The 16008-nt window shown below is 41.1% G+C and overlaps 1 protein-coding gene across 1 annotated transcript; it reads left to right on the plus strand.

Annotated features, from left to right (window-relative positions):
* Nucleotides 1-292: 292 nt before the first annotated feature.
* Nucleotides 293-14118, plus strand: LOC129499988 (protein FAM240B-like). The gene is made up of 2 exons (XM_055310150.1): nt 293-675; nt 14013-14118. Exons 1-2 carry the CDS (start codon nt 533-535, stop codon nt 14116-14118), a joined length of 249 nt encoding a protein of 82 aa, XP_055166125.1. The 5' UTR covers nt 293-532.
* Nucleotides 14119-16008: the final 1890 nt, after the last annotated feature.

Raw genomic sequence — 16008 nt, forward strand, 5'->3', positions numbered from 1 at the left:
TGAATCTCTATGTTCAAGAATCATTTGCATTACTATGTTCTTTCTATTATTTCAGAGTTGTAAAGCAGCTTGAAGACAATAACATCAGATCATCTGTAGGGGTTATTAGCACCCTTTAAAATTTTTTTCATTTCAATTTTTTTTACACTTTCTGACAATCGTTATATTCCCATTTGCAATTGAAGAAACAAAATCATGGTGATCGTGAAATCTGTCTACAACCACAAAAAGTGTAAATGGCAGGGGCTGGATTTAAACTCACCTTTGGAGGATCCCTGGGTGGCTCAGCGGTTTAGTGCCAGCGGTTTGGTGCCCATGGTGAGATCCTGGAGTCCTGGGATCGACTCCCACATCAGGCTCCCTGCATGGAGCCTGCTTCTCCCTCTGCCTGTGTCTCTGCCACTCTCTCTCTCTCTGTCTCTCTCTGTGTGTCTCTCATGAAGAAATAAATAAACTCACCTCTCATCACTCCAAAATTAGAGTGGTTTTATCTGAAGAACTGGGATTTGTTTTTTCTTCTATTTTTCAGGGGATGAACAATCAATATATCCGTCGGGAAGTCTTTTGCTGTGAAACTTGTCATGAGCTCAAAAGTTTCTGGGAAAAAGAAATTAGCAAACAGACTTGTTACAGGGAACTGGAGGAAGATCGTCAGGGAAGGAGCGCCCTGAGAAAGTATGTGGATTGTTTCTCTACTATTTTTTAAATTAGCTTTCTGTAGAAATATACCAAATGTGAAGACAGGAGACTGAATTATTTTCATTATTACTGTTCTAAGAATGAAAATATTCAGTATGGTATGGTAAAGTCAGGGCAGCCATGAGAAGAAAGGAAGCAACACCTGGAAGAAGTTTATTATATTCATAGTTCTAGAGAAATGTTCACTGCATACCATGCAGGGCCACAGAGGAAGCACCAGGTCTTGCGCAGTGGCAAAAGAAAGAAGCAAAAAAAAAAAAAAAAAAGACAGAAGCATGGTGAAAATCTAGTCCAGAACTGTTATTGGAGTTTCTGAGCAAAAATCAGGGCAGAGTAAACGGTTTAGGATTGGCTAGTTTGAATAATTCCAGAGGGCTTTGGGCTAAGACGTGGTTTATAGTTGTATGGCACTTAGCCCTGGGATGATTTAAGAAATGGGAAATATGGCTTCATGGGTGAGTCTTATTGGTGGTTGGGACCCCAGATTTAGGATTGGTTGACATGTTTACAGCAAGCCTTCTGATATCTCTAAGAAAAGGCAAGTTTTGGGCTTTTCCATGACCAACAAGCTTCTTAAGATGTCAAAACATCATAAATATAGAAAATTCAAGACACAATTAAGTCATCTACTCATTCAGTCTTATCACCACATATACCATGGTTTTTCAACCTTGTACTATCGACAATTAGGGCCAGGGGTAGGGGGCGGTCCTGTGCTTGTAAAGTGTTTAACAGCATCCCTCATAACATTACAGTCCAATAGGACTCTCCCCTACCCATTATGACAATAAAAAATATCTTCTAACATCACCAAGTATTCCTTAGAGGGCAAAGTCACCCCTTATTGAGAACCAGTGACATAGATAAGGATGAGCCTTTTATACATAAATAAAATGAAGTTCTATTATTTATACTTGATAAACTGAAAAAAAAACTTTCCTCGCCATTCCTCTGTTGCAATCCCCAGCACATAAGGAACACTGAAGTTCAGGGTTAGGTCAACAGATATATGTAAGTATAAAAGATCTCACATCTAGGATGATATATATTAATATTCTTGGGGAAAGGAAAATGTGGTTTTCCTCTCTTTGGCAAAAAACTGGTTTTTCTTGCCAAAGGAATCTCCTGAGGGGGAACATATAGTTATGAGAGGTCACATGTGTCAACAGAACTCTGAATAAAAAAGCCTTACCCTTACAAGTGCAGAACTTTGGAGCAGACAGGTCAACCCAACTTTTTAGATATTATCTAGTTTCCTCTCTCCCTAAAATGGGAACAACCTAGCTAAGCTGTCTGTTTTGCCAAGATGCCTACTTCGAAGTGGAGTGGCAACTGAGCATTCTGCTAGTCACAAGGCACTATGCCTCCATGTTTCTGATCATGCTGAGCTGAAAATAATTGTAATTCACATGTGTTGAACCAATATTAACTTCTAAAAACCTTTTTTTTTTTTTAAATCTCTGGAGGGGGTATAGCTTCTCTCCATAGCCAAAGAAGAGACATGCCACCATTCCAGCTACATTCTTGTTTATCTAGAAAGCAAAATCAGGCCTTTGTACATGCTAGAATACTTGCATATTAGAGCATCCAGTCCTGGTGATTCCAGGAGAGTGAGGAAAGTCAGTTGTGTGGTTCCTGCCATCTTCCAGCCTCCATGTCTTGGCCCCACAAGCCCACTGGGAGCCAGATCCCAGCATGAACTCTCTGTACATCTTCTAGATGAACAATGTGGAGTTAAAAGTATGATTTGTAATATCATTTTATTTTTCTCAAAATATATACACAGTCTATCTGTATATACCAGCAAAAGATTAAAAGAAAATGCACTAAGATACGGAGTGATTTTTTTTTAAGATTTATTTATTTATTTATTTATTTATTTATTTATTTATTTATTTATTTATTTATTTATTTGAAAGAGAGACAGAAGAGAGAGGGCACAAGCAAGGGGAGGGACAGAGGAAAAAGCAGGCATCCCACTGAGCAAGGAGCCCAACTCTGGGCTCCATCCCAAGACCCTGGGATCATGACCTGAGCTGGAGGCAGACACTTAACTGACTGAGCCACTCAGGCGCCCCTAAGAGTGATTATTTTTGACTACTAAAATGGCAGATTTGATGTGTATGAGCCCTCCTAGTATTTCCAGTTTCTACAAGGATGTTCTGCCATTTTGTAATTAGGCAAAATATTATAAAAAAGGCAACCAAGGGGGATCCTTGGGTGGGTCAGTGGTTTAGTGCCTGCCATCAGCCAAGGGCGTGATCCTGGAGTCCTAGGATCGAGTCCCACATCAGGCTCCCTGCATGGAGCCTGCTTCTCCCTCTCCTATGTCTCTGTCTCTGTCTCTGTCTCTCTCTGGTCTCTCATGGAAAAATAAAATAAAATCTTTAAAAAACAAAGAAAAAGGCAACCAAGGAAGGGGCAAGATTGCAGAAGAATAGAGGGACCTCATTTCATCTGGTCCCTTGAACTTACCTAGATACCTATCAAATCATTCTGAACACCCAAAATTCAAACTGAGATGTAAGAAAAGAATTGCTACAACTCTACAAGTAGAAAAGTGGCCACTTTCTGCAAAGTAGGAGGAGGTGCAGAGAAGTGAATCCCAAGAGATATATTGGAAGATAAATGGGATAAGGGGTGGGGATCGTCAGTAACTTGGTTCCTGGAAAGTGATATAGTCCCCAAGTGCAAAATAAGGACCCTTAAAAATCGGCTCCAGTGAAAGATATCAATGCCTGAAAGATGTTCAGGTGGTGAAATGGGGCAGAATCCTAGTCGGAACAGTATGGCCCCAGGATCTCTGGAATCACAGAAAGAATGGGGGTGCCTGAACTGGTAGAGTTCCCAAGCATTGGAGCCAGGAAACTGGTTAGGTCTGGGAGGGGGCTCTGAGATCAGTTCACCATAAACTGTGAGCAGTGGTCCCATGGGGTGACAGCTTTCCATGTGAGGACTGTGCAAAGGACAGAAACATAGAGATCCTCTGCCTTCCCCTGAGAGGGGTGGAGCATATCTTTATGCACATGATAAAGAGCTTCCAGGAATAGACAGAAACTGAAAGAATATGTGACCACCAAACCGACTCTGCAATAAATATTAAGGGGGTCCCTGTAATAGAAAGAGGGTGCAAACAGAAACAATCCACAAAAATAGGGACTGAATAGGTAATACGATGACACTAAATTCATATCTTTCAATAGTTACTCTGAGTGTAAATGAGCTAAACGATTGCATCAAAAGGCACAGGGTATCAAATTGGATTAAAAAGAAAGACCCATCCATATGCTGCCTACAAGACACACATTTTCAGGATGCCTGGGAGGCTCAGCGGTTGAGCGCCTGCCTTCAGCCCAGGGTGTGATCCTGGAGTCCTGGGATTGAGTCCTGCGTCGGGCTCCCTGCATGGAGCCTGCTTCTCCCTCTGCCTGCATCTCTGCCTCTCTCTCTGTGTGTGTCTCTCATGAATAAATAAATAAAATATTTTTTAAACAAAGACACTCATTTTAGACCTGAAGACAACTTCAGACTGAAAGCATGGGGGTGGAGAATCATTTATCATGCTTCTGGATCTCAAAAGAAAGCTGGGGTAGCAATCCTCATATCAGATAAATTAGATTTTAAACCAAAGACTGAAGTAAGAGATGAAGAGGAACACTATATCATACTTAAAGGATCTATCCAGCAAGAAGATCTGACAATTATAAATATTTATGCTCCTAACTTTGGAGCAGCCAATTATATCACCCAGTTAATAACCAAATTAAAGAGATACATTGATAATCATACAATAATAGAAGGTAACGTTAACACCCAACTCAGAGCAATGATAGATCATTTAAGCAGAAGATTAGCAAAGAAACAGGGCCCTGGATGACACACTGCGCCTGATGGACTTCACAGATATATATAGAACATTCCACCCCAAAGCAATAGATCATACATTCTTCTCAAGTACACAAAAAAACTCTCGCCAGAGAAGATCCCATACTGGGTCACAAATCAGGTCTCAACCAATACCAAAAGATTGGGATTATTCCAGGACGCCTGCGTGGCTCAGCGGTTGAGCATGTCTTTGGCGCAGGGCGTGATCCCAGGGTGCTGGGATCGAGTCCCACATCAGGCTTCCTCCATGGAGCCTCCTTCTCCCTCTGCCTGTGTCTCTGCCTCTCTCTATGTCTTCAATGAATGAACTGTTGGTGGGAATGTGAACTGGTGCAGCCACTCTGGAAAACTGTGTGGAGGTTCCTCAAAGAGTTAAAAATAGACCTGCCCTACGACCCAGCAATTGCACTGCTGGGGATTTACCCCAAAGATGCAGATGCAATGAAACGCCGGGACACCTGCACCCCGATGTTTCTAGCAGCAATGTCCACAATAGCCAAACTGTGGAAGGAGCCTCGGTGTCCATCGAAAGATGAATGGATAAAGAAGATGCGGTTTATGTATACAATGGAATATTACTCAGCCATTAGAAACGACAAATACCCACCATTTGCTTCGACGTGGATGGAACTGGAGGGTATTATGCTGAGTGAAGTAAGTCAATCAGAGAAGGACAAACATCTCATTCATTTGGGGAATATAAATAACAGTGAAAGGGAATAGAAGGGAAGGGAGAAGAAATCGGTAGGAAACTAGAAAGGGAGACAGAACATAAAGACTCCTAACTCTGGGAAACGATCTAGGGGTGGTAGAAGGGGAGGAGGGCGGGGGGTGGGGGTGACTGGGTGACAGGCACTGAGGGGGGCACTTGACGGGATGAGCACTGGGTGTTACTCTGTATGTTGGCAAATTGAACACCAATAAAAAATAAATTTATTATTTAAAAAAATGAATGAATAGATAAAATCTAAAAAAAAAAGATTAGGATTATTCCTACATATTTTGAGACCATAATGCTTTGAAACTTGAACTCAATCACAAGAAGAAATTTGGTAGGAATTCAAACACCTGGAGGTTAAAGACCATCCTATTAAAGAATGAATGGGTCAAGATTCATGCAAATGAATGAAAATGAAAACACAACTGTTCAAAACCTTTGATATACAGCAACGGCAGTCCTAAAACAGAAGTACACTGCGATAGAAGCTTCCCTCAAAAAATTGGAGAAATCTCGAATACGCTAAGGAACCTTACACCAAAAAGAGCTGGAGCTATATCAGCAAATAAAGCCCAACCCCCCCCCCCAGGATATGAGGACTAATAAAGATTAAAACAGAAATCAATGAAATAGAACAGTAGAAACCAGAACATTAGAACAGATTTATGAAACTAGGAGCTGGTTCATTGAAAGAATTAACAAGATTGATAAACGCCCAGCTAGACTTATCAAAAACAAAAGGGAAAGAACCCAAATAATAAAATCATGAATGAAAAAGGAGAGATCACAACCAACACCAAGTAAATTCAAACAATTTTAAGAACATATTACGAGCAAGTATATGCCACCAAATTAGGCAATCCCAAAGAAATGGATGCATTCCTGGAAACTACCAAAACTCAAAGAGTCAAAGACTGATTAAAATTAATAAAAAATTAATTAAAAATCAATAAAAGAAAGGACAAGAAGCATATGACCAGGATGCCTGGGTGGCTCGCAGGTGGGCATCTGCCTTCAGCTCAGGGTGTGATCCTGGAGTCCCAGGATCGAGTCCCACATCAGGATCCCTGCATGGAGCCTGCTTCTCCCTCTGCCTGTGTCTCTGCCTCTCTCTCTCTCTCTGTCTCTCATTAATAAATAAAATAAAATCTTATAAAAATGTGTTAATTTGATGAGAAGCAGAGGGCAAGGCAAGATTTGATGGGTATAAGATTTATTATGGGAAACACCTGTGAGAGAAAAATGGGGAGGAAGTTATGGTGTGCTAATAAATGTTTAACAATTGGCTCACTGTGGGAAAAAATGTACATACATACATGTTTATCATAAATTTCACAGGCATAAAGGATGTATAGCACACAATTTACAAATATTAAGAAGATATACAGTGCTCTTTATTATACAGTCCATAAAGCCAACTGATTTTCATAGTATACTTTTATTGTTTTTTGCCAACCTCTTTCATCTATAGCCAATCTGTAGTTGAAATTCAACCATAATTTGACAAAATCACACAATGAATAAATACTTAATTACTATTAATTTAACAAATAGGATAGTTTTCTAGTACTGGAAGAACATTTACACAATTTATGTATGTATGTATGTATGTATGTGTTTGTTTCATATTAGCAATGTAATATCTATAGACACACCATATTTCTAAATTTAATCTGCATTATTAAAATTATCTCCATTATTTCATAAGTCTAGATGAGGGGTCAACAAACATTTTCTATAAAGACAAGGTAGTTAATATTGAGGGGAGGAGACATGTGTCTCTGTTGCAACTACTTAACTCTGTCATTGTTGTGTGTAAGCAGCTATAGACAATATGTAATCAAAAGTCAGGACTGTATTTCAATGAAACTTTATTTATTAACACAAGCAGCTGGTCAGATTTGGCCTGAGGGACAATACTCTGTCCAGACAATGAACAAAGCAATAAACCAAGTCATGACTTACAGTGTTTGCCAACATCTGTGTTGTAAATAGTCTCTTGAGTCCTTTATCCTTTTTTCTAGAGCCACTAGTTGCTGTATAATAGTGCTTCTGAATTGGCTTTCTGACATTGAATTGTAATCCAAATTTTGTAACTCTGTGGAAGAGAGGGCTGTTTCTGATTCTTTCTTTTGAGGTGAGGTTTTCCTTCTAGTCATTTTGCTCAGTGCAGAGTGGCCAAAAACAAGTTGTATTGGGAAAAGGAGAAAAAGAGAGAAGAGAAAGAGGGAAAGAAAAAATAAAAAAAAAGGAGAAAAAGAGAAAAAAAAAAAAGAAAAAAAGGTGGGGGAGCAAACAGAAATCAAAAAGTGGAAAAAAAAAAAAAAACAAGGAGGAGTATCCTCTGATTCTGTATACTGTAAGTCCCTTGACTTCCTCTGGAACTTTCCAGGGCTGCTTGGTCAATAATTTGTTTTTTCCCCTGTCCCTCTAGCTGGTCTTCTGGGGAAGGGGCCTGCTGTGCTGATATTCAGGTGTCAGCACTTGGGGGAGCTGCTCAGCCCCCTGCCTGGTGCAGGGCTCAGTGAATGATGTTTAAGCTGCTCATCCGGTGATGCTCAGCGGGGGTTGTTTACCCCGTGAGGCCCCAGGAGGAACAACCACAGTGGCGGGGCCAGCTCTGGAGCCCTGGATTCAGCCTCCGCAGGAACTACGGGGCTCTCCGTCCGCAGGGCCTGGAGGCTCCGGGGCGGGGCCGCTGATCTGCTCAGCTCGGGGCAGGAGCGTCCTCGCTGTCCTGGGCCCTCCCGGCCTCTGCCTGTCCCGGGGGAGGCCGGATCCTGGGCTGTGTCCCGGCGCCCTGTGCTCCGGGGCCTGCGCTGTTGGATTCGCGCTCCCGCCCCGCAGCCCCCTCCGCGGAGCCGCTCCCAAGCCCCTCCGAGCTGCTCCGGTCGGTCCCCGCCGTGCGGTGCGCGCTGCAGCCCTTAGGGAGCTCGTTGCACTCTCCGGGGGCGCAGGTGTCTGTTAGTGTCCCCGGGAGTCCGAGGGCATCCCCGCCCTCCTGGGTCCTGCTCTAACTCCCTGCGGGCCCCTTTCCCCCCGGGAAGGTTGGTGCAGCTCCTGCTCCTCCGGGACGGGGCTCTCCTGTCCTGGGGACACTCGCCCCGGCCTCAGCCCGGCTCCTCGCGGGGCCCCTCCCCCTCCGAGGCCTTTTGTTTCTTTATTTCTTTTTCCCCGTCTTCCTACCTTGATAGAAGCGCGGACTCTTCTCACTGTAGCGTTCCAGCTGGTCTCTCTTTACATCTCAGGCCGAATTCGTAGATTTTCAGGATGGTTTGAAGGTTATCTAGGTAATTTGGTGGGGACAGGCGATTTGGGGACCCTGCTCTTCCGCCATCTTGCCCCTCCTCCACTCTTTGAGAATTTGAGGAAAGTTATGACCTTCTCTTTAGAAAAGAACAACGTACAGATGTATGCATATGAAAGTTCCCCAAGGTCACAAGCCCAGACAAAAGCAGGGGCCTTAACAAGAACCCCTAGACTTCTCTGCCATCCCAGCTACCTCTTGCTGACACACTTAACAGGGTTTAGTGGCTAAGAATGGAAGACCCCTCAGGGGGTCTCAGGTTGGAAAGATATAGCCCTCAAGAGAAGGCTGGAAGAATAGGAAATAAAGATGTAGGGCCCTTATGAGAAGACAAGATGGTCCCAGAGTTTTACTCTGCCCAAGTAACCATTTATCTAGAAACCCCAGTGGCCAGGTTGAGCCACAGTGATCAGCTGTCCCCAGGCCACGGGCAGTAGGAGTGCAGGGCCAAAAGTCTATGCTCTGAGATCCGCTGGCATGACATTGGAAGCAACAAAGAATATAGAGATGTTATCAAGGAGGGTCTACTAGCTGTTATCCATACTGTATTAACTATTTTTTTCTTATTTTTGTATTCCTGATGCTCTGACCTTTGGGGCCTTGATCCTGGGGAGGTTCTACCTCCCAGGGTTAGCTAATTCCTATAGAAAGCAAATTACTCCTTTCTAAGGCACCTTTGATAGACAAATCAACTGGTACAGAACCCATATCCCCACCTGGCTCCTCTAAAAAAAAACTATCACACCCCAAGCCAATATTTCCCCTGCCCTAAATCACCCCAGAGCCAGGTACCCAACAAATAGGGACCACCCTTATAGTCTTCAGCCTGCCAAAATTATTCAAATGAACCAATCTTCAATTTACTCTGAACACTTACCTTGCTTCACCTGTTTCTTCACTAAAAAAACACCAGTAAAGGCTCCAGGCCATGCTCTCCCTTCTGGTGCCTCTCTACCTATGAATGACTCTGGTCTTCCTCATGTGGTTCTGAGTGCCATAATGTGCCATGCCTCCTAATTCTAGAGATCTGTATCAACCTCTTCCTTCTTAACAGTCATTTCCATGTCTGTGTGCCTTACGACACCTGATAAAAACAAGTCTCAGGTACAAATTTTAACCCACATACTTGACAGCGAAACTGGAACTAGTATCACATGAAATGGAAGGATTGGAATTCAGCCTAGATACATGGTGTTGGGAACAAAGGTCTAGGGAAGGTCAAATGTTGGCTACCTAAAACACAGGCCCAGGCCATGGTCAGACTTGCATCAGTCCCTTGAAATGCAAGTTTTTAAACCAGGCAGTTTGAAGTAAAACATCAGATGAGAGACTTCTAATTTTCCACCTGTTAATGAATGACAAGGGGATCCCTGGGTGGCTCAGCGGTTTGGCACCTGCCTTCGGCCCAGGGCATGATCCTGAGGTCCTGGGATCGAGTCCTGTGTCGGGCTCCCTGCATGGAGCCTGCCTCTCTCTCTCTCTCTCTCTCTCTCTCTCTGTCTCTCATGAATAAATAAATCAATAAGTCTTTTTTAAAAAAATGAATGACAAGTTTCCCTCACCTCTTATCTGCATTTGATTCTTGCATAATCACCCTCACCTCCTACCCCAGCTAGTCCCAGGGGAGTCATTCAAGGACTCATCAGGAATTAAGACTCCTCAGAGATATATGCTCAAGAGAAGAGAGTTAGGTTTCTAGTTTCAGCAGTCCCCTCTCACTGGCAGGGCTGACTGTGGCCCAGTTGGTGGCAGATTTTTTTAAGTAAATATGGCAAAAAAGTAAAGTTCAAAAAAAGGCATAAATCCCCTGTTTCAAAATAAGAAAGGCTCTAGCTAATAATAGTACTAATAATAGTAATAATAGCAATAATCCATTGAGTGGATGTCTGTGCCAGAAGCTATGCTGAGACATCCTCCATTAATTCCTAAAATGTTCCATAGGCATTTGAAGAGGCTCTGCCTAACTGGGTGCCCCTACTTTGTTCCTGCCTCCATGTGGACCTGCCTTGGCCATAGACTCTTTAGGCCCTGTCGGACCCTCCAGGAAAACGGGTCCTGCAGGGTCTCTGACTTGAGCATGTGCTCTATCACGTCTTCTTCTTTCCTCCTCTTTTTTATTCTAGGGGAATGAAAAGTGAAAGCACTTGGGGGTGGGCAGAGACATGCTGTCTTAATAGTGAACATTTTTTTAAAGATCTTATTTATTTATGATAGACATAGAGAGAGGGAGAGGCAGGCTCCATGCCGGGAGCCCAACGTGGGACTTGATCCCGGGACTCCAGGATCAGCCCTGGGCCAAAGGCAGACGCCAAACCACTGAACCACCCAGGGATCCCTTAATAGTGAACATTTCATTTGAGTAAGAACTTGAGAGTTGAACAGCCTGGGTTCAGATTCCAATTCTACCACTTCCTAGCTGTGTAACATAACCTCTCTGTGCCCCTCTTCTCCCAACCTAATAAAATGTAAAAGTAAGATCAAAATTTGGATAGACAGATACTTATAGGTTAAAACGTCAGCTAAACTAAGAAGAACATAAATCTCATTCTTTGAAATAGAACAAATTATTAATTGTGCAAAACTCCATGTTAGTGGAGTAGGAATTTACAGAATTGCCATGAACCAGGTTAAATAATACCACACAACAGCACTTTGATAACCTTTCTCTTGGAAATTTGCTAATGGCTTAAATAAAGACTGAGGAATCTCATATAACCAAAATGATTATCATGGCTTTTGGAATATCAGGATGAGCACTGGGTGTTATTCTGAATGTTGGCAAATTGAACACCAATAAAAAATAAATTTATTATTAAAAAAATAAAAATAAAAAGCAAAACTATTTTTAAAAAAAATTCTTATGTGATTTGTAATACCCTTTTCTTAAATAAAATGTGTCCCGAGCAAAAAACAAAAAAACAAACAAACAAAAAAAGGAATATCAGTGATAAAGAGAAGGAGGGGAGAGAAGAAAGGGAGAGGGTAGAGGAGGGAAGAGAGAAAGAATGAGAGGAAAGAAGGAAGATAGTAAGGAAGGAGAGGAGGAAAAGGGGAAAGGAAAAGAAAGGTTGTTATCTATAATCTGTCATCTGCTTTATTCAATTTCACTGTACTTTCTTAAATAGTATATAAATAAACTTCATGACTGTGATTTCAATGTACTTCTTGGAAATATTTTATATTGAAGTTTTCTCTCTTATAAGGTTGCTTTTGTGTAGGTGATATCCTGTAAAATGATTTCAGAATTAACCCCTCTCTCTCTTAATGGAAAAAAAAAAAAACCTCATCTATAAAATTTGGTTCTGCTATTAAAGTAGGCATCCAGCTTAAAGTAAACTGGCTTATTAAAGTACTTTCATAGATTCAACATTAAATATTGCCACTTCTGGGATCCCTGGGTGGCGCAGCGGTTTAGCGCCTGCCTTTGGCCCAGGGCGAGATCCTGGAGACCCGGGATCGAATCCCACGTTGGGCTCCCGGTGCATGGAGCCTGCTTCTCCCTATGTCTCTGCCTCTCTCTCTCTCTCTCTCTCTCTCTCTCTCTCTCTCTCTCTCTCTCTGTGTGTGTGTGTGTGTGTGACTATCATAAATAAATAAAAATAAAAAAATAAAAAAATTTAAATATTGCCACTTCTGCAAGATAAAATTTGAATATCAGTATTAGTCAAGATTGCCATGTATCGTGTAAATTATAGATTTCTAACCCACTGAACCAAATAATAGGTATTCAATTCATAGCATGGTAGAAGGATTTGATAAAAACCAGAGCTATTTTTGTTATCAGATGAGTATTCTAAATGTTTTTCCTAAGGACAAAATATGCTCTTCCACAACAGGATAAGAGCCACTCTAAAATGAGAAGTCGATCTCACTTGGATGCATTTTATTGGAAACCACTCACCAGGGGTCAATGCCTGCTCCAAATGGTTAGAGAACTAAACAGACCGTGATATGTCATCACCAGATTCCATTCAAGGATTAATGGCTCCAAAGTACAAGATGCCTCTCTAAGTCTTCCTGTAATATTACACCCAAGAGTGACGTTTCCCACCATTCCAGTCCCCTTTGCACACCGAGGGTTAGAGAATGGCTCTTCACAAGTCTCAGAAGAACAGGGCACATGGATAATCCAGTACATGTTCTAAATCATCACTCTTGGTTCAGGCCAAGTCATAGTACTCATGGGACAAGCCAAAATAGGAGCTCGCCTGCCTTGGAGCAGGTCAGAATTTATTTAGAGCTATCTCCCACAAGTGAAGACGGGAATGTGGCTGAAAAGATGTTGTCTGATTCTACTACTAATTAGGCTCAAATGACCTTGAAAGGCTCAGAGATTTCTGTAATTCCTCCATTCCATATATAAAAGACTGCAACAATAAGGTTGTAGGACAGTGCCTGTAGCCTTCACAAATCAAAGCTGAGGAGTCAGGAACAGAGCTGTGAAACTTGACCTCCTTTGCACCACAGCAGGATATCAGCTCACTTGCAAATTCATCTTTAAGGTACAGTGCGTTGAACCTGTGTTGTCAGGCGTGGGAACAGCTCACATTTGGGGCTGGAAATTGAGACACATTCCTTATACCTTTGTCCTGTGTTGGCCACTTGGGCTCATCTTCTCCCCACTTTGCACCAGTTTGGGAATAGATTTAGATAGAGGCTTTCCATCTCTGATTTCTACGTGTCAACAATGCATAGATTTCAAGTTAAAGAGTACTAAAAAAAAAAACAAAAAAAAAACCAAAAAAAACAGAAATTATTGTCAATCTCACTGAGCAAGTCTCTCTTGAGATTAAATAAAATAGAGAATATTGATTAATGGATAACTCATATTGATTGATGGATAACTTAGTCCCAAGGAAACATTCATGTAGCTCCCCAAACTACAGAGGTTTCTTGGAAAACTATCAGGAGGATTCATCTTTAATTTGGAGTTTTACTTGACTGAGTAAATTGGGACATAAGAAATTAAACTATAGAATTTTCTTTTGTTTTAATTTCTATGATTGGCCATTATGTAGTCCCTTGTTAGATATAAGTACATGAGCTTCACACAAAGTCAAGGTTTAATAAATATTATTTGACTAAAGTGATATTTATTTAAAAGGGAGTTCTAGTACTCTTTAAGTGTAAATTAATCTGTAAATTTAGAATTGCCATTGGCAAATTGAACCCCAATAAAAAAATTTTTAAATAATAAAAGAAAAAAAAGAATTGCCATTGGAATTATGACTTTCAAATTGGAAATGAGTTACTACAAATAAAACTAATCCTCTCAATAGATATAAACTTTAGTTAAAAAAAAACTAGTTGAAAAAAAACTTTTGCTATGGGGGATGCAGAGAATTGGACCTGTTCATTAGTAAAGGCCTAATTATTGGTATTTGCCCTTTATTTATGTGCAAGGCAACCAGATATTCTCATCTGGTGTGAAGAAACTGAAGTACAAATCACTGATAATGTTGAAAACACAGATTATTCCCTTGAACTTGATGTGGATGAATTTCCCTGACTATTAGAGCTGGAGGAAACTTCAGTGAACCTCAGTTCTACTGAAGTAGAATTTATTTAGAGCTGTCTCTCACCACAAGTGAAGGCTGCAATGTCACTGAAAAGATATTGTTGGATTCTGCTACTACTAATAATAAGTGATCCAGCTTATTTAGAAAGCACATCCTGTGAGACAGAAATTAGGAACAACACCATCATGACTTTATTCTTACTCAACAGGGCAATAGAAATGATTAAAGAGGACTTGCTCCAGATATTCCATTTGCTAAAATGAAAAAAAAATGTTCTGGAAGCAACGATTTGGGGTTAGAAATAGTTAAAGCCCATTCATTAAAAAAAAAAAAAAAAGATACATGGCCTACTTTCTATTCAGAAAAATAAAAAATAGCAATGATAAGTGACAGTCAGACATTAGGCTGGAGTTTTGGTAAAGGTGGGGAGGAGGGAAACAATATTTTAGCAAAATTTTGTATTTTAGCCTACTTAGCTTTCAAAGTTTTTAATAGAAATAGAATACAAAATTTGCTAAAGAAGTTAACATTTTTAGTTCAAAATCTTTGGAGATATGTTTACAAAGATTTTTATTTGATTATTTGAGAGAAAGTGTGCCTGCATTCACACAAGGAGAGGGAGGAGCAGAGGGAGATGCAGAGTCCCTGCTCAGCAAAGAGCCCCACACAGGGCTCATCCTAGGACCCCAGGATACCACCTGAGCCGAAGGCAGGCACTTACCTGACTGAGTCACCCAGGCACCCTTCTTTGGAGTATTTTAATTCACCATATGTGTGTTGTCAGCACAAGAGAATCATAGGTATTTTGCTTATTGAACAAGCAAGTCCAACATGTGCTGTGTGAAGGGCACCATACAAAGCAGGGTCCTTGCTCCAGAGTGGTTTAGAGTCCAGTTAATGGGACAAGAATATGGAGACCTGGCTCCTACTACCAACTCAACTAGGTGTGGAAGCTCTCCCTGCTTCAAAGAGGTTGGGGAGATGCAGACCCAGGGGCTACTCTGTGCATGGTAGGATGGGCTATTAATAATGGCCTCTCAGTTCCCTCTCAGCCCCAATTAGGTCCACTTAACGGGTGGGTTCAAGTGGAACCAGCAGGAAGTGACCAATATAAACCTATAGTGGTTAGCAGTGACCTGGGAGGTGGAGGAGGCTGAATTCTGTTTGCATTTGTTTTATGATGTTTTATTTTAATTCTACATGTGCCCAGTGTATATTTGTTGTGGAATCTAAGACATAGCTACATGGCTCATGGGGAACTCAGGTTTTCCCTCCTATTCCCTATAGGGTTCAAAGACTGGTGACCAAAAGACAAAACCCACTGACAAACATGTTCAGATGTTTCATACAATACTTTAAAATGTCTTTAATGAATTATTAACATTTTGAAATAAGGAGATTATACACATTTGTAAATATCAGGATTTCTAGCTTCTCTTGGGAAACTCAAATATTGGGTAACACTGGAACAGTGCTCCACTGGCAACAGCTGGTTGGAGCTGACTGTGTCTCCTTCAAATGGACCATGTATTCTAGAATTTGCCACAGGCCTTCTAAACACATCAATAATAATAATAATAATAATAATAATAATAATAATAATAATTACCCAGACCACACAGGCTTCTGAATCTATGACCTTTGATTTGTAGGTGATCAATATTATGTATATAAATTAGACAATCCAGGATTTTATTAAGCATTACTGTGTCAGGTGCTAAATATTTACTATAGCATTTTTTCAGTTGAAAACTCATTAACCTTGTGAAAGTATATATAGTTTCATTTTACAGCTGGGAAAAGAGACTAGTTTTGTTGTTAGGCAAGTGACTTGCCCACATGGGGACGCAGAAGTCTCCTAGATCCTAGTCCAGGGCTCT

The sequence above is a fragment of the Nyctereutes procyonoides genome, unplaced genomic scaffold (genome assembly GCF_905146905.1).
Source record: "Nyctereutes procyonoides isolate TBG_1078 unplaced genomic scaffold, NYPRO_anot_genome, whole genome shotgun sequence".
NCBI lineage: Eukaryota > Metazoa > Chordata > Mammalia > Carnivora > Canidae > Nyctereutes > Nyctereutes procyonoides.

Coding starts and splice junctions, on each gene's coding strand:
- LOC129499988 (XM_055310150.1), top strand. CDS start 533: ATGAACAATCAATATATCCGTCGGGAAGTCTTTTGCTGTGAAACTTGT. Junction 676..14,012: donor GGAAGGAGCGCCCTGAGAAA/GTATGTGGATTG, acceptor TTTATGTGCAAG/GCAACCAGATATTCTCATCT.